The sequence below is a fragment of the Nestor notabilis genome, unplaced genomic scaffold, assembly GCF_000696875.1.
Source record: "Nestor notabilis isolate BGI_N333 unplaced genomic scaffold, ASM69687v1 scaffold33086, whole genome shotgun sequence".
In the NCBI taxonomy this organism is placed as follows: Eukaryota; Metazoa; Chordata; class Aves; order Psittaciformes; family Psittacidae; genus Nestor; species Nestor notabilis.
The window spans coordinates 39-18753 of NW_009932014.1; the positions used below are offsets into that span (position 1 = coordinate 39).

An 18715-nucleotide genomic window follows, 5' to 3' on the forward strand; every position below is an offset into this window, starting at 1 on the left:
ACTCCCAAGATTTTGCCAGGCACAGAGGTGAGACTGACTGGTCTGTAGTTCCCTGGGTCTTCCACCTTCCCCTTCTTGAAAATGGGGGTTATATTACCCTTCTTCCAGTCATCAGGAAATTCACCTGGCTGCCATGATTTTTCCAATATGATGGACTGTGGCTTAGCAACTTCATTCGCCAGCTCCTTCAGGACCCATGGATTATGTTACATAACTATGCAAGTAATGTGAAACATCCGTGAGACCCTCTTAACTTATTTTGAACCTTAATTAGTTGTTATTTAATGTCCAATTTGAACCACAACTTTTCCTTAGTTCAACACCCTTGTAATATTGCGCAACTGTGACTATTAGGGTTGGCCTTAAATTTGTAAAAGAAAGTTTATTCTGTCTGGTAGGGAGTTTTGTGCAGTCTTCTGTAAATAGTATTTCACAGCTTCCAAGCAAGATATTCCTTCAGGTGTCTTCAATAAATTTTAGTTTGTAACATAATAAAGCTAGAAATTTAAACCAAAACAACAAATGTTATTGAGTAGGTAAGCTGTATTATGCTCATGCTGATTTTTAACCAGTAATTAAAACATGGGCAGGGGGTTGTTGGTAGATGCCTAGAATGGGTGAGTAGGTTTCTAGACAAACTATTGTTCATTCTTTCAGTTCAGTTGGGTTGAGCACTCTAAAATAGGAATCACAAATGAAACTAATTTAGGCTTTTCATCTGTAAGAAGCATTGCATAATAGCTTCTTCTCTTTCTCCTTCCCTTCAAGTTTTATAAGTGGAGGGTTTGGGGAAAATAGGATTCTTAAATTAGGATTGTTGATGAACTTTTGATTGTTCCAGTTGTTCACCCACCCAGCAGTCTCAAGGTGAATATGTTTGTGTATTCTCCAAAGTACCAAAACCAAATCTTAATTCACATTTAAGATAGGATACGGTTTATTTAAAAGAATCTTTCTTTTTTTTTTCCTTATAGCTCAGCCATCTAATCAGTCTCCAATGTCTTTAACATCTGATGCCTCATCACCAAGATCATACGTATCTCCAAGAATAAGCACGCCTCAGACTAACACCGTTCCGCTTAAACCCTTGATGACTACGCCACCGGTATCATCGCAGCAAAAGGTAAGCTCCTTTTGATTTATGTCATATTGTAGTAAGAAACTGTTACAAGTAGTAAGTATTGCTGTTGTTAAACCCGTGTCCTGACAGTTATATATAGGATGATATAATATGCATGTTATCTTTCCCAATATAACCAGAAACAACTGGAAGCAACTACTTGGCTGTATTCTTGCTGTACAACTCTAGTATGCAATTCTGGTACACTCTTCTGTTTTTAAAAATACTTTGCTTGCTTCAGATGCAGTCTGGAGATACTACCAAGAGATCAGTATTTTAACAAATTTAAATGAAAACAAAAACTTACTCCAAAGGCAACAGCTGATGCAGTTCTCTAGACTTTAGCAAATAAAAGATTTTTAGAATGGGAGAGAAATTCTTGGAGAAGATGACTTGATGTAGTTTCAAATTTGTTTTGGAAATGTTCTCAGTGTTTACAAAGTCAGTAACATTATGTCCCTTTCCCTTCCTGCCCCCTCACCTCTATTCATTCAGAATTACTTAATGGCATCAGTGACAAGGAAACATCAATTGAAACTAATGAATAAGCTCATAAGGTTCTTCCTAATGATGAAGTAGAAAACAAAGTAGCAAAAGTAAAAAACATTAAGTTGTCTTTTATTACTCTTTTGTATGTGTATGTTTGGGGTGATCCCTCTAGCAGGTCACTCTTCAGAGGAAGCCTGTCTTTTGTAGAACCTGAGCTGAGTATTCCATATCCTGCAAATGGTGAAATTGAGTAAAAATAATGTCAAAGCTGAGACAGATTATTTTTTTCTCTGTCCAGCAGATCAGAGACTCTTTTGCTGTGTACAGATGGGGAAGGTAGATGTAATTAGAGGCACTCAAGATGAACTTCCCCTTACAGGTTTTCTTTGTAGTTGTTTGAAGACTTGTGATTCATATTAGGGTAAGGATGCTAAGAGATTCTGGGTTCAAGGACCTCTTAGGAAGGAGGATTTTGTTACTGAAGAGGACTGAAGGCAGAGCTATGGATTTGCACCCTCTGGTGGAAAGTAACCTTTTATGTTGAAGATAGTTTGTAGGGATGGTTAGAGCTGCAGGGCATAAAACTCCTGTGCCTTTTAGGTAAGAAACAGAAATTTAGCAGTTACAGTGTTGTTCTGGCTGTGGAAAATAGAAGTCCACTGGGGAGGATTTGGACCTCTCCTAGGGGTTTGCTTTTTGCGTGCAACGAGAGCCTGACTGTCTCTTCATTGTGCAAATCTTTCTTTCAAGATTGAGGCACTCATATTTAAACACAGCCTGTCAGTATAGTATGTTGCTCAGTGTATGTAGTGTCTTACCAGCGCAAGAAGCATGATTCTGGAATCTGGGATGTGAGAACAGTGGCCTCTAATTCCACAGACACCCCCACCCAAGTCCCTGTTCCACACTCCACGCATCCCCCAGCACCCCTCTCCCCTTAGCTCAGCCATCTTTCTTGAAATCTTCTGCTTGGAAGAGAACCTCTGATACCAGTTTGTTGTGACTGACAATAGTACAGTGAATTGTGAAAGCCTCATGTGTGTACTAATCCTGCTAGTTGTCTTTTGTTTCTGACCTTAGAGTGCATCCTGAACTAGGATCCCATAGCTAGGTGACAAGGAATGAAATTATCAAATAGCTTGATCAGCAGAATCAATAGACTTGAAACAAAGATGGGAAGAATCTTACTAAGTTGTTTATTGTCAGTAACTGGAAGTTGGTCTGTTCTGGTCTCTACAATCCAAGATCTGTTTCTACTGTATAAATAAAGTTCTGATTATCATGTACATTACAATCATGACAAAAGCATTTATCCTTGTTTTATAAACCTAGCTGCTTTAGTATTTATCAGCTTGCTACAGATGTTTTCCTACATGTGTGCAGACAAACTGGGAACCCACTACCTTTCACCCAGTATAAAGGCTGGCATTATACCTTTGAAGTAGGTGTCATGGTAGTAAACTATGCCATAAGAGAAAGTGAAGACAAGTCTTTTAAGTGGGGCCAGCCTGTCTTGGTAGACTGGCTGTCATTGAATGTGTCTTCCGTCAGGTTTTCAGTCGAAGCAATAAACTTGAGGGCTTAGAAAAGAGTTGATCTGCATTTAGTGCAGGTCATAACTACAGCAATGCTGCCACTCCTCAAAAACCAACAAAAAGAAGTATTGGTTATTTTATGCTTTGTCTGATAAGAGGATCTCCACTACATGCAGGGCTCTTTGATTGCCTGTAGTTAGTGACTTGGCATGCAGGATTTCACCTCCAACCTTTTCAAAATAGGATATTGTATGTTTTATTGATACATATATAGAAGTTCTTCTGAAAGTGGTGACATCTGTATTTTGATGAGCATACTGTGACACCTTCTGAAATTACTGTATTTTAATCCATCTTTCCTTAAGTTTCTACCACAATGAGCTGAGATTGCACATCTGGTTAATTTTTGAAGCACTTAACAGTGTGGTTGCAATCAAAGTGTTAAGTGTAGTAAATTTCTGAGTTACTCATTGTAAACTATAATGTCTTTTCTTTGGAATGCTATTAATCCTGAGGGACTATTGTGCATTATTGTATGTATTGGCAAGCTTTTATTATCATCCCTCTGTCAGGAAGTTAACTCTTACTACACTAGGATATCACAAGCATAAAAGCTTTCTATTTTCTAGGTACCTCCAGTATTCACATAATCCAGTTCTGTGAGGTGGGATTGAGATGAGAATTTAGGTGGTGCTAGCTCCAGTGTGAGCATGTCTGTTTTAGTGCTTCTTTGGATATGTCAGTCAGGCTACATTATCCAGTTCTAAGAGTCTGAGGTAAATTGTGCATAATTGAGATGTGGTGCTGTGCCAGGACACAACTGGTGTCAGAGCACAAGGTCATTGACTTAAGGTGCTTCTATGCAGCAGGTGTGAACAAAGCTGAACTGGCACCATGCATGCAGGGCCAAGTGTCAGATGCAGGGTTACTTGGGCTGGCTCTGGGAACAGTGTAGCACCATTTGCACAGCAGAACCTGTTACTTAGGACTGCGTGAACGTGTCTAATGTTTCTAAACTCGAGCTGGTATGTTTGCGTGGAGGTGTGCTGTGTGTACATGGCAGCTCATGTATCACAGGCTCCAGAATCCTAGGCTTTACGTTTTGCTGTTTAGCTGTGCCTGTGTTGTGTGGTTAGCAACTGTTCTGGAATTCTGCACTGTAACTGTGTAAAGCGTGTTACACACGCCTGGCAAGCTCACTGAGAATGTAGCTTATGGAATTATTTTTATTTAGCCCTTCATATTTTTCCGATCCTGGTACACTTAAGGTCTTTGAAACACTTGGAAAACAGGGAATAGTTCAGAGTCTTTGTGGATCATTTATCTCACAAATCCCACTTTTTCTTTACAATCTGTTTTTGGTTTTATTTTTACCAGCCAAGAAGCTGGTTAATTTTCCAGTTTGGATCTGCCAGGTGATTGTATTATCTCCGATGGACTTTGCTTTTGAAATTGTTCCTTCTGTTCGTACAGCCTCCATAGTTACGTCTGTTCACAGGGTGAGCAAAATTCAGGCATTAGTAGAGAAGTTTTTCACATCATACATTTCATAAAGATACTTTGGGGTTTGGCTTTTGGTTTTTTTTTGTTGTTGGGGTTTTGTTTTTTTCCATAAACTAATTTATGAACTCCTGTTTTGCCCTGCCTCCCTCCTTCCCCAGCTGTATAATCCTGTTGATTTCAACACAGTAAGTGATCGTAAAATGATCTTGCTTTATCTTTCCAGAACCATGACTTTTCATGTGCTATTCAGATTTATTTTTTTTGTCTTTTGGTAATGATTTTAAAAGGTGGCTTTTCCTCTTAAGTTCAAGATTACATTAAGATTTTCTGTATATTTAAAAAGTGAAGTTATGTCTTGCATTTACTTTAGCAGATACTGTCTAACTTGCCCTCTGTGGTTTGTTTCACAGAAGTCTTTTTCTGAAACTGAGGGAATTTCTAGAGGTCCAAATGACCACTAGTTAGTAATCTACACCAGCTTTACGTTAACAAATGCCAGGCAGGCTGCCTGATTTATATTGTTCTCTTTATGGATCCCTAGAGCTCATTTTTCTTCCCTCTCTCTTTCTTAAAATTATTCACTTGATTTTTCCAGAGTGGGGAATAAATATTGGAGCTGCTTCCTCTTTTGTGTGTACTTAAGAAGGGACAGAGGTAGGCAGATTATGGGGCAAAAAAAATATCTTGAACTCCACTTTCGGTAACTTAGACACTAGTATATTCCACACTTTTCATCCTGTTGTAGTTCAGGAATCACATTAAAAAGACCATATCTCACTGCTGGTGTCTTAATATCTTTAGTGTGAATGTGTCCTACCAAAAAAAAAAAAAAAAACCAAAAAAAACCTGGTGACTTTTTATTAGTCATTCATTAGTCTGACAGAACAGTTGAAAAGGAAGAGTAGCAAACTGAAAAATATGCTTTAGGTTTTTTTTCCTTTTCTGATAGAGCTGTTACCATACAGTTATGACCTGATTCTGCTCTTAGCATTGTGTAATATGTTTTCAAGTAGGGAACTTTTAACTTTTTAAGTGAAAATTTTTATTTGGATAATGACAGTTCTTCTGAGGTTGAAAGGGAGCTTAGTGCTTACATGGAAGATGTGGTTAAAAATGAGATTGAGTTAAGCTATTTTACCTAATAAACTTGCAATATTTTGACAAGTCAGATCTAAATTTGCTTCTATTATGTCTGTTAAGGACTCTTTTCTATTTCAGTTATAAAAGCTGTCTCTCACAGCTGTGAACTAGAGGGGATTTATTTAAAAAAAAGGCACTGTGTGAAGAGTATAAAAGTTCTGTCAACAGAAGACCTCGTAGCAGAAGCCCCACTGGACTTATAACTTGTGATTTCTGTGGTTTCCTTTGGTTCTTACACTTGGCATTTGTTGTGGAGGAAATCTAACGAATTTCTGAACTTTCCAGGTTGCTACTCCAGGTGTTAAACAAGGACCAGCTTCACAGGCAGCACCTCAGCAGCCGGTAATAGCTGACAAGCAGGCAGGTCATGAGCCTGCTTCCCCACGAAGTCTTCAGCGCTCAAGGTATATTGAAATCCTTCTTTTTTTCTCTGGATCTAATGTGTGTTGTATACACTGCAGTTTGTGGTTTCTTTGGCCTATTAAACATACGATTTAGAGGATGCAGCTAAATACCTTTTTTAACAGAGCTCATATATTATCTACCAGAGCTAATCTGCTGTTTGAGGACCACCATTAGAGTTCCATTCACAGAAGCAAAACAGAATTCACATTTCTGCCAGCCACTCTGGAGTAAATTTTGCAAGCGATTCCATGTATTGTGATTTCTGAGTTTGGAGGTTTCATTTCTTTCTATGCAGTTATGGGATTAAAAGCTTTAACTCTGATTTGCTTCGTGTCCTGGGTTTATGGAGACACTGTGATGTTCAGTTTGAGGGTGTAAACAGAAGCAGGTCAGAAGTTTTTGAGTCTTTAATGTTGGCTGTCTTACACTTCTAATCTTTGGCAGATGTCTGACGTACAATTCATTTTCTTCTATGGGTAGAAAAAAGATGTAGAGTACCAGCTTCAATCTCTAGTAACTATGGATAGCGTTTAGATATTTCTGAATTACAGTACAAAAATAAATTAACCAAAAATAAATTAACAACCAGCTAGACCTTTCTAATAGGGGCATTAGACTTTTTTATAAGGAATGGTGAGGTTTTGGGGGACAGCTCTCAGTCACAGACCCTTTTGTCCTTTACTGATCACCTTTTCCCCATAGGAAATCTTGCTTAGAAAGATAGTCTAATTCTTAGAAACATTCACTATGGCCTGGAGTCTGTGTGAAGTGATGCTGGTGGGCATTTTGGCCTGCTGATCCATACCCCACCCTCACTTAAGGCTATAGGACTTCCTACTCTGGCATAACCATTACCCACACTGAGTTCCCTTAGGCACCCACTGGCCCTCTGCAAACCATTAGTTCACATGGCATCAGCATTTTGCTGGAGGAGGGAAGCTGAGTTTATCCCAGCATCTGTACCGCTGAAGTAGAGGCATCATGCAGGTAGCATTGTCCTGTATTTGAGGAAGAGTTAGGGCGCAAATAGAGAAGAGTGTGAAGGCCAGTATCAAAGATACTGTGACCATATTGTTTAGTATCCTGTATCTTCCAAATAGTTACGTTTGTAACTGTGGCATGTTGTGCATCAGCAGTTCATGTGTTTCTATCTTTTAGAAGTTTCTTATTTGCAAATAAATAGAAGGTGAAGGAACAGATGTTTTGGAATAAGCTGTGCAACTGGTATTTTATTCTGTACAGTGTAGTGGAGTTGAATGAAAACGGGCCAGATCAGATGTAGATTTACTTATCTGCAAAAGATTTTCTGAGTCTGGGCAGTATTTCTGAATTGATAGAGAACAGATTACTCCTTTCTATGTGAAAGCAGTCAGTCGGATGAGGGACTGCTCTTGGGGCTAACTCCCTTTACTTTTTTTATAGGAATGAACAGCAGCTTAGCAACCTGAACTATGGACAGGGAGTCCAAATAGAGGCTGTATGAATTAAGGTTGCATTTTTCTACAGCTTATATACAGAGTTAATCACAACTAGATTTTCTTTGCTTTTACTGTTATTAAAAACTTTAAGCAAATGGAGCTAAAATAAACTTTAACTTGTTTGGGAGGAAGCATTGTCTAAGAAATATGTCAGTAGCTGTTGATAACTTTTAAAGTTGTAAATGTTTCAGTCATGTGAATTTAGGAAATGAATGCTACGTAGTCATACAGTGAGTCTTTTTGTAAGAGATGATTGCAAAGACCTGCCATGAATTATGGTGACTTTAAAGTGGAATTAAATGAATGCTTCCATAATTTTTTCCGGAAAGGACTGGGGATATTTTTCCTTTACCTTAGAAAATGCTAAACTGCTGGAGGGGAAGGTGTTTTTTGGGTTTTGTAGGCTGTAAGAGTTTGTATTTTGTAGTAGTATATTTCAGAGCCATCCTGGTCTCATAATCTTGTACAGATGGTGTTTGCCTCTCTGGAAGCATTCTGTTACCTCTGCATAGTCAGGTTTTGATTTAACCAGCAGCTCAGCTGGGTATTTGGCTTTATTGAACCATGTAAAAAAAACAGGAGTAGTTCCTATCATTGCTGCATTCGTAGCTCCCCCTGCTGCTGACACAGAGGTGCTAGGATATTTTATGACAGTGCATTTTATTCATAATTAAAATACAGCTTTATCTTTTTATATGAAACTCACAGATTTTATTTTCCTGAAATGTTTCTGATGTATGAAAGTGATTTTTACTGATGAAGTAGGAGTCAGAGAAGCCAGGTTGATAAAAAGAATGGAGGCAAGTCATAGGGGAACTTTTATCCTATTAGAACGTAAATAAGCATTGAAGGTGATACCTCAGTTCTGCTTAGCTAACACTAATTCAGTCTTTCTCTGCACCATCAGTATGCTGGTCCTGTATGAATACATAGAAAGAGAATAATTTCAGTTGGAAGAGTCTTGTAGTTTTGATCTAGTCCAAGTCCCAACTCAAAGTAGGACTCAAAGTTTGAATTTCTAAGAGCATTGTTCAGGTGACTTTTTTTTTTTTTTTTTTTTTTTTAATATCTCTGAGCATCTTCTTCTGTTTGACTACCCTTATGGTGAAATGTTTTTTTTCCTTCTGTGTAATGAAGAGTTTCCTCTGTTGCAGCTTGTGTCTCTACCCCTTGTCCTGTCACTGTGCATCTTTGAAAATAGCCTGGCTGTCTGCTCACCCCATAGGTAGTTAAAAGCGCTAAGAAGATCCTTCAGTGCCCTTCCCTCAGCCTTCTCTTTTCCAGGCTAAATAAACTTCTAGCTTCTCCCGATACAGCATATGCTTCAGCCCGCTTGTCATCTGTGTGGTCCTCTTCTGGATTCCTTTTGTGTAGCAGTTTAATTCTTGTATGGTTTTGGGCTACCCATTACACAGTGCTCCAGGTACTGTGGATCTCAAGCTGTGAAGAGAAGAGAGGAACTGCTTACTTCAACCACACTCTTGCTAATATAGCCCAGCATGTGCTTGGCCTGCTTTGCCATAGGGGTACATTGCTGACTTACATTAAGTTGTGCACGAGGATTCTCAGGTCCTTCTCTGCAAAGCTGCTTTCTATCCACTCAGCCTGTGCTGTTCCATGGGGTTATTCCACCCCAGGTACAGGACTTTGCACTTGCCTTTTTTGGACTTGGCTTCTGGCTGCCCATTCAGGTACTTATGAAAGCAGTCTACCCTCTAGCATATCGACTGCTTCCCGTAAGTAGGTGTCACCTGCAGACTCACTTGAAGGTGCACTGTGTGCCCCTCTCCAGGCTTTAAATAAAGATGTTAAACAGTATTGGCCTCATTATTAATCAGTGAAGCAGAGCACTCGCTGGTGCTTTTGATTGGTGTTTTTACTGTGCTGACTGGAGTCTTTTAGCCCAACAGTTCACTGAGTTTTCCACCTGTCTTGCACATGAAATATGGACTGGATAAGTGAAGTTTGAACTCAAGGTAGACAACATTGCTAGTTTACCCTTACCCTCTGAGCTAGTCATCTCATTATAGAAGTCAGTGAGGTTGATCTGGCTTAATTTCCTCTTGGTAAATCTGTGCTGGCTCTTGTTTTGCCTTTTAATCTTTCATACAGCTGGAACCTCTTCCAGGAAGACTTGCGCCATAACTTTCCCAGAAATTAAGGTTGGCTGGCCTGTAGTTTCCCAGGTTGTTGTCCTTGTTCTTGAAGATGGCATTATTTGCTTTTTCTCCCCATCATCAGGAAACTTGCCTGCTCACCATGCGTGCTTCAAGATGATGCAGCATCTGAGTTATACTGGCCAGTTCCCTGATTTCCCTTGTGTGCATACCATCTGGTTGCATGGACGTATGTCCAGTTGGCTTAACTCCTTCCTTAACTTCGTCCTTGCCTGTAGATAATACTTTACTCACACTGATTCTGATGTGCTTGGGCATGTGGGAGGCCTGAAGGCAGCCTACACCCTAAAAACCCCAGGCAAAAGAAAGTCACTGGCTATCCTGGCCTTTTTCATGTCCTTTATTTCTAGGTCTCCTTGCCTTGAGACGGGCAACTTACCTGTTCCTTAACCTTTGATTTGCCCTGATGTACAGCCCTTGTTGCCTTTCACGTTCTTGGCTAGTTTCCACTCCAGCTTCAAAATCTAAATGCCTTTTTTTTCCCTAATCAGTTGAACATTTTTACAGTTAAGTGTTTGCACTTTTAAGTGGTTTTGAAGTAGTTGAGCCAATTACCAAAGAGAACTCAGAGCACAAAACCAAAAGCCAAAGAATACTTTCTTTCCCCACCCCCTACCTCCCATTACATCATATATTCCTTTTGAAACTTTTGCCTGAAATCAAGGGAAAATTATGTATACAACTCCTAATAAAGCTGCCTGCTAACATTTTTTTTTTTTTTTTTTAAATATTCTAAGGCTTTAAGCAAGTTTGGGGGTACTGAAAGGAATGGGATTAAAGTCTTTGATGCTGCAGAGCAGTGTGCTGTACCTAATTTGTTGGCTGTTTGTTTGGAAACCTGCTGTGTAATACTTTTCAACTGTGAGTGATTAGGATAAATGGCTGGGCATTGGGACTGTAAAGGTAGTTGCGTTTTGCTAGGATGTTTTCAGTCCTTAAGGGGGTAGATTAGGTGATGAATTAAAATTCCTCTCAAAAATTTTTTTTTTGTTTGTGTTACTTTATATCACTTGCAGGCAAGTAGTAAGAAAGTTTTAAGAAATAGGCTGAAATTCTGGCCTGTGTTTAAAAAGCTGATCCCAGTGGAAAAGTGATTGTAAACATAATCTTACAAGTAAATGCTACATACTTGCACAGGTAGTATTACCATTTCTCAATATATGTAGTGCCAAAGAACATCTTAACTGTGAGGTGCCATCATTGTTAGGATGGTAGTGATGTTCTTCTGTCCTACTCGAGATTATTTCTTTGTCTTCCCTTACATGGGTGGGGAGGACAGGGCATACTTTTCATCCTGACCTGTCCTTGTTCACATGGGTAACTAGTGCTGCTCCCACTCCTTCTTAGCAAAATAGAAAAAGAGAGCCCCTCTCTATGGGAGGTGGAGGGTGTGATTGGACAACTGCTGCCAAGGATGGAAGAGTAGAAAAGGTCACGTGCTGAAATGCTAGTTTCTAAGCTTCCTCACCATGGGTTATATATTCCTCCCAGCACAAATTCCAGTTTCGTAGAAGATCGTATCACCTAGATGGCAGTGCTTACAGGGAGGAGACAACCCCCCACGTTCTTATCCTTTAAAAAAAGTGATACACCAAATAGCTCTTTCGATGCTGGGAAAAGTTGCTGTGGAGTTTTCTATTGCTGATAATACAGAAATGAGAGAACAGCTATGAACTCTACATGTAGCAGAACTGTGCAGACGCAGCTCTGACAGTTGTGTCGGATGTGGTTGGATCAGGCTGTCCCTGATACCTGGGTTTCTGGACACAGGGAAAATAAAATTAAGTATCAGTGGGTTTTGCATATTTTGGGGGAATTTCTGTAGCTTAATAGCTGTTCAGGTTGTATATCATCGCTTTGTTGAGAGAAGTGATAAGGTGAAACAAAAAAAACCTACTTTACGTAGAGAGTTTACCATCCAAGTGTAAGTTGGAGGATGAGTATTTGCAAATTGGGAGTACGAGAGTTCTTGTGGATTAGTCAGACATAAAAAGAGATGGGATTCTTAAAAAGGCCCCTCCCATACAAGCAAACAACCCCTGTTACATTGTAGCACTCAAACAGTTCCATGCAAGTAGGTTGTTTGTGGAAGACCAGCACAGATTTGGGCTATTGGAAGTATTTACTTGTGGTTTAAATGCTTTATGTATTTTTGTGGCTGGAAGCAATGAATTTTAAGTGTTTATATCCTTATAGGTTTACATATGCATTTTTAATGCTCACTTTTTTTTTTTTTTTTTTTTTTTCTGATTCTCCTAGTAGTCAGAGAAGCCCATCACCAGGTCCAAATCATACCTCTAGCACTAGTGCATCAAATTCAACACCTGCACCGCAGAATACATCTGTACGACCCACTTGTTCATTAACACCTACGCTAGCAGCACACTTCAATGAAAACCTTATAAAGCATGTTCAAGGCTGGCCTGCAGACCATGCAGAAAAGCAGGTGAGTACACTGGTGCTTTGTTCCTTGTGATAGTACAAAATGTGTAGCTTAAAATCTGATTTTCTTTGGTTGCTTTTTCTAGGAGTTAGGTAATTTTATAGGAATCAGGTATTCAAAACTCCCCTGCTGCTTGGCCTTAGCCAGAAAAAAGGAGAGGGGAAGAGAGATTAGGCCAGACCTGTGGGTGTTACATGTGATTGCCATTTAGCAGTTGAGTATTTTTAGTCTTGCTTAAAATACCAGAGCTTTTGAAATTCTCTCAGATGAATAGCTATCCTCATAACTGTTTTCTTACTGACAAAGTTCTGTTTAAATTTACAAAGAATATAAATTTCAACAGATTTTTTATAATAATGATATTTCTGTTATGTGGAAAATGTTATGAATTAGGTGACAGAGTTAAACTCTTTGAGACTACTCCACAGTTTGAGTCACTGAGTTGTTAGTTCTACACAGTGAAAAAGGAGCTCTGCCTTGTTTGTTGTACTCAATTTTTAAGATGATGTAGATGGCTCAGACTGAATTTCGGCTATTCTTACATAATGGGAAATCCAGTAGAGTTGCCATCCGTATTTTATAACTTCACTGCATGAAACCTATCTTGTTGTGGTAATACAGGGAAACTGGATGCATGTCAGCTGCTTGGAATGTATCACTCAAAGGAACCGTATTGGTTATTGAGTCTAGTTCAAGTCCTTTCACAGGCAGCCCTGTCTGACACAGTCAGCATAGGATATTAATCTTACCTAGCCCAGTTTACTTTGGTCTTTTGAAGAGTGGTTGCATGCTGGCTCAAGCCTACACTGGAGACTTTTGGGAGTAGCTGCAAAATGACTCTTAAAAGTGTAGTCTAGACTGATACCCTATTTGGACTCTGGGGTTCTTGTTTTATTTCTTTTCATTAATTTTTAAATCTAATTTTAAGGCATTACCACCTGTACTGAGTCAAATGACTGAACTATTGCTGTGGAATGTATGTTTAAGGAAATGGTGCAGCATAGCCACTTCTCTCTATGTCTTTGACCCGTAGTTTTGATAGTGTTATTTTCACTGTGTACTGAATTTGCATATATTTTAATGCAGAAAATACAGATTTTTACAATTGATAGCTTATATTTTTGTCCTGCTATCAGTAATAAAGAGATTTTATTTTTAAAACCAGCTAACGCTAGGTGGTTGTGTAGTCAGTTGGATACTTTTACCTACGTGTCATGCGTTACATGCTGTATTGTCCTGTCTGCTCTTTCATGTGATTTCACTTGACAATGTTGTTTATAGTTTTGAATAGTTACAGTTGAAGAACTTAAGTGAGGTATTTGCTATAAAAGAAAAAGTGAATGAAACTGTAAGAGCAATACATAGTGAAGAAGGTAAGCTAGGTTGAAAGCAAAGAGATTAAACTTCAGTGCTGTGGTTTCTCCAGATTTCTAACCAGATGCAGAGCTTAATTGGAATTAGAGCATAAAAGCGCATGCCAGAGTAAAGTGAAAAATAAGTAAGTAAGGTGAGCTGGGACAGGTATGTGTTAAAGCTGTCAGACTTGAAATGTGCTGTGCAGTACTTAGTAGCTAAACCAATACTTGAGCCACTAGCAGTTCTCTCTCAGAATCTTAGCAGTTAATATGGAAAACTGGAAAACAGTCCAGTAATGTGGTTAATTAGAAAAGAATCTACATAACTGTCTTATCTTTAAGGAATGTGAGAAACAGAATTGTAGGTAGAGGTGTGTAGGGAGGAAACGCAAAATGATGCCCTACTGGAGACCAAGGTATTCCCGGATGTCAGCACACTCCAGAAAAGGAAACTTTTAATGTAGGGTATTAGAACGCGTGCTTCTTTGAACTGGACAAATGCCAGAATTGATGAAAACCTGGACTAAATACCATTATTTCTGGGGAGAAAGATCAAGTGTACATGTACTTCAGAAGACGTGGATTAACCCCAGCAGGCAGCTAAGTAGCTGCTTGCTCACTGTCCCCCAGTAGGATGGGGGAGAGAATTGGAAGGGCAAAAGTGAGAAAACTTATGAGTAAAAGGCAACTTAATAAGTAAAGGGTGGGGTGGGGAGTGATGCAAAAGTAGTCACTTATCTCCAGCCAGTCCCTGAACAGTGGCAACCCCTGGAAAGCTGCCCCCCAGTTTTACTGCTGAGAATGACATTCTGTGGTATGGAATATTGCTTTGGTCAGTTGAGGTCAGCTGTCCCAGCCTTGTTCCTTCCCTGCCTTTTGTCCAGCCACAACCTGTTTCCTGGGGGAGAAGCAGAGAGAGAAAGGGAGAAACCCTTGATGCTGTGTAAGCACTGCTCAGACATAGCTAAAATATCAGTGTGTTATCAACACTGTTTTGGTCACAAGTCCGAAACATAGCACCATATGGACTGCTATGAAGAAAATTAACTCCATCCCAGCCAGACCCAGTACAGCAGAGAATAACATTGCTAAACAGTAAGACTACAGGGAAAGCTTTATTTGAAACAATTTGATTCTATGATTGTATGTTTTGGTTTGTTTTGTTTTTTTTCCTTTGGTGTGCCACTTGCAAGAAATCCACTTTATTTCTTTATTTATACACAGGACCTCAGAGTAATTACACTAGTCCCCTTGGTGCTGTCGAGGAATTCTTTAGAGTCATTTATCCAGTTCAATGACAAGACTTTAAGCAATGCACAAGTTTTGGATAGGTCATACCTTCTAAACTTAAATTTCTGCTTGTCTCCACTTGACTAAGTGGGGATATTAAAATAATGGAAGAGAACCTGAAGAGGGTTGCAAAGTTGTGGGGTTTTTCCTGTATAAGGTAGCTGGAAAGAAGATGGCATTCAATTGGGGGTTTTGTCAGTAAGGCTTAATTTGGATGGGAAATTGAAGTCTGCCATTGAAATAGTGGATGGAGACTTAAATATTTGAACAAGTAACTGTGGAAACATGGAGCCTGTCATGTCTGTCTTTCAAGATGGTTGGGTAAATGTTTGCTAGGATCAAGAAAATCTAAACCATCCCTGCCGTAGCATGGTCCTGGGTTAGATGTTCTCTTGGCAGCCAGTTTTGTTCATTTCTGATTCTAAACGGGCTTTTGTAGAGAATTTAATGTACTTCTGATTTAATACTCTCTTTTGAAGTTAAGAGTTCTTTGTTGTTTCAAGACACTTATCCAGCAGTTCTCTGGCAACAACCACTTGTTTCCAATGCATGATTCAAAATCCTAACCTTTATTTGTGACCATTGCAGGCATCAAGATTACGTGAGGAAGCCCATAACATGGGAAGTGTCCATATGTCAGAAATTTGTACTGAATTAAAGAATTTAAGGTCTTTAGTTCGAGTATGTGAAATTCAAGCAACTTTGCGTGAGCAAAGGTAAGTGTGTGCTCTCTGTTTATTTTAAAAAATGGTAGCTTTCAAGGTGGGATTTGATTCCCATTCTGGCATTGTTTTGCGTGAGCTATATTTGCTGATGACTTTGTAAGTATGCTAATACTTCCCAGGTGTGCAAGCTGTCTTCCCTTCGTACATTTCACCTGTTTCTGACACAGATACCTCTTAGTTTTCAGTGAATAGAACCAGATATGCATCTTCTGTATGTATTTTCACTTAGTAAAGTAGTACCTTTCCAGATACATTAGTGCATTATGAAAAACAGAATAACTCCTCCTAGTTCATCTTACTTGTAAAATATCTGTCCATACATGATGCATAGATCTCATAGGTACACTTCCGCATGGCTTATACTAGTCTTAAACACTACAGTTTGTATGAGACATTTGGTAGGTCTAAAGCCAGAGCAAGTATGAACAGATGTGGTAGATATCACAAACTAAGGGAGAATTAATGTTTTTACTTAGGAGTCATCTGAGAAGATCTTTGGGTTCTTTAGTGGGACATTGATTATAACTAAGTAGACTTCTGCTTCGTAAATCATTAATAACAGGCCTTCTGTGTAACACTGAAGCAATACACAGACATGTTGTTGAAGACTGTTGTGCAAGGTTGAAACGTTTAGACTTATATATGCTGAAACTTTTCACTAGTAGTCATGATCCTAAATCCATTTTCATATTCAGTTTCCCTTTTGAATGATGTTATCCCACCTATTGAGTCACATTACAGCGAATCTGATTTACTGTTTTAAGCTGCTTTAGTAGCAATGCACACTGTTTAAATAACTATCTTTATTCTAGAAGTTCTTGCTTTTTGGCAGTTAGTAAAACAATCCTTTAGTCAGAAGCAGGCTATAATATATTTGTAAATCTTTTCTAATAACCGAAAATATCTGTTCTTTCTGAAATTTTATTCATACTTCATTATATAAATTTAAATTTCTGTAGTGTCTTTAATGAACTGCTTGGTTTCCTACAGGTTTTATTTGCTAAGGTTTCATTTCTGTCTGGGTGCACATTTGAGCTGAAATAACTTGTCAGATATCATTGTTCAGGTCACTAAATAGCACCTTGCTTCTTGTATACTGGCTATCCTTAAGCTGTCAATGGACAATGGATATCAATGGATATTATGACTTTGAGTCTATGATAACATGTATCTTTTATTTTTGCTGCAATCCCAAAGATGTGGAATACATGGCATAAGTAATAAGTTGGTGGGGGGAGGCTTTTGCAAATGATGGGATTATCAAAGCTGATAGTAGATGCTTTTTCTGCATCAATTGAATTTGCTTCAGATGTCATAGAATATTTATATGAAACTTCAGCTTTCCTTGAATATTTTTCTTAATTCCACATGCTTGCATTACACTTCAGCATCATGAAAAGGTGTTTGAAAATATTCATTAAAAATTATGGGAAATAGTTATGTAAACCAAATACTCATTAATCACAGTAATTGTTTATGTCAGTAGAAGGGGGAAAACGCATAAGGGAATTTCTAAGCCAGGTGTAGTTACGACTTCTTTTCTTGCCTTTTTATGATTGGGTATTTTGAGATTCAGCTTACTGTAACTAGAGACTACCACTAGCCACAGAGACAAATAGTTAAAAAAAAGCGTTGCACCTAAAAGAAAACTTACTTCTTTAAAAAAGATTCATGAGTGCTTTGGGTTCTTGTACAGTCTGGAAAACTTTATGACACAGGCACAGTACCATACCTCAGAATATTCAGTGTAGTCTTGCAGTATCCTGCTTTTTCTGGGAGTTAAATTCAGATGAAGAGCAGGCTTAACCATAAGTGTGTATCAGTCATGATGAAATATAGGCGACTTAATTTTCTGAACTACGGTATCAAACACAGCAGGTCTCTGCATCTGCATACAGTGTTTGTAGGTGATTGAACAGATTTGGGACTTTAAAAAAATCTGGATTTTATTAATAGAACTAAGGAGCATGGTATCGTTCACTGAAATTACAGAACTATGTATGTAAATACTTAATATCTGTATACTGGAAATGTTTATACTAATTTATTTCTTTTTTTCTTGCAGGATACTATTTTTGAGGCAACAAATTAAAGAACTTGAAAAGCTAAAGAATCAGAATTCCTTCATGGTGTGAAAAGTTGTAAACAATTGCACATGGTTTTGAGTACAGGAACTATTAAACTGTTGCCCAGTCTTAACACTTTTGAGCTGCATTTGAGTAGACTTTGGACCGTTGAGCTGGGCAGAAAAAAGTTGACATGGGGAAGGGGACAGGAGGGAGTCAAATTCAGGGGAAAGATACAAGGATGATTTGTAAAACCCTTGAAATGTAGATTTCTTGTAGATGTATTCTTCACGTTGTAAATATGTTTTGTAGAGTGAAGCCATGGGAAGCCATGTGTATCAGAGCTTAGACATCCAAAACTAATCAATGCTGAGGTGGCTAAATACCTAGCCTTTTACATGTAAACCTGTCTGCAAAATTAGCTTTCTTTTTTTTTTTTTTTTTTTTTTTTTTGCCCCCTTTTTTTTTTTTTTTTTTTTGTTTTTGCCCCGTTTTTTTTTTTCTTTTATTTTTTTTTTTTTTTTAGTTAATTTATCGTTCAGAAATTTTGCATTTCCTAAAATTCAATGCAAGCGCCAGGCGATCTGTGTCTAAGGCTGCAACAACTTGGGTAATGTACAAAATATCATGAAACAACTGTTTCCACACTTGCACCGAACCGAGAGCAGTGCTTCTCCATTTCTGTTTTACAGAGAAATGTTTTTCATTTTCTGTGTTCCATTTCCCCGTGAAATCCTAAATCTGATTTTATCAGTTTTTTAATGCTTCTAATTTTCTCTTTTCTTAAGGCACTGTTGCTATGGCACTTTTTCTATAATCTTTTCATTCCTGTGTACAGTAGCTTAAAATTGCAGTGATTGAGCATAACCCACTTGTTTGTATAAATTATTGAAACGTATTTCCATTTGCACCCTGTAAGAATGGACTTATAGTACTGCTGGGCATGTGTGCTGAAAGTACATTACTTGCTCAAATATAAGGAAATAGCC

General features: G+C 38.5%; 1 protein-coding gene across 1 annotated transcript; it reads left to right on the forward strand.

Moving 5' to 3' along the window:
• The first annotated feature begins 979 nt into the window (after nt 1-979).
• On the forward strand, nt 980-18167 carry LOC104407015 (WW domain-containing adapter protein with coiled-coil-like). Its single transcript, XM_010016171.1, has 5 exons — nt 980-1123; nt 6073-6191; nt 12107-12293; nt 15524-15651; nt 17726-18167. The coding sequence occupies exons 1-5, from the start codon at nt 998-1000 to the stop codon at nt 17793-17795; spliced, it is 630 nt and encodes a 209-aa protein (XP_010014473.1). The 5' UTR covers nt 980-997; the 3' UTR covers nt 17796-18167.
• The last annotated feature ends 548 nt before the right edge of the window (nt 18168-18715 follow it).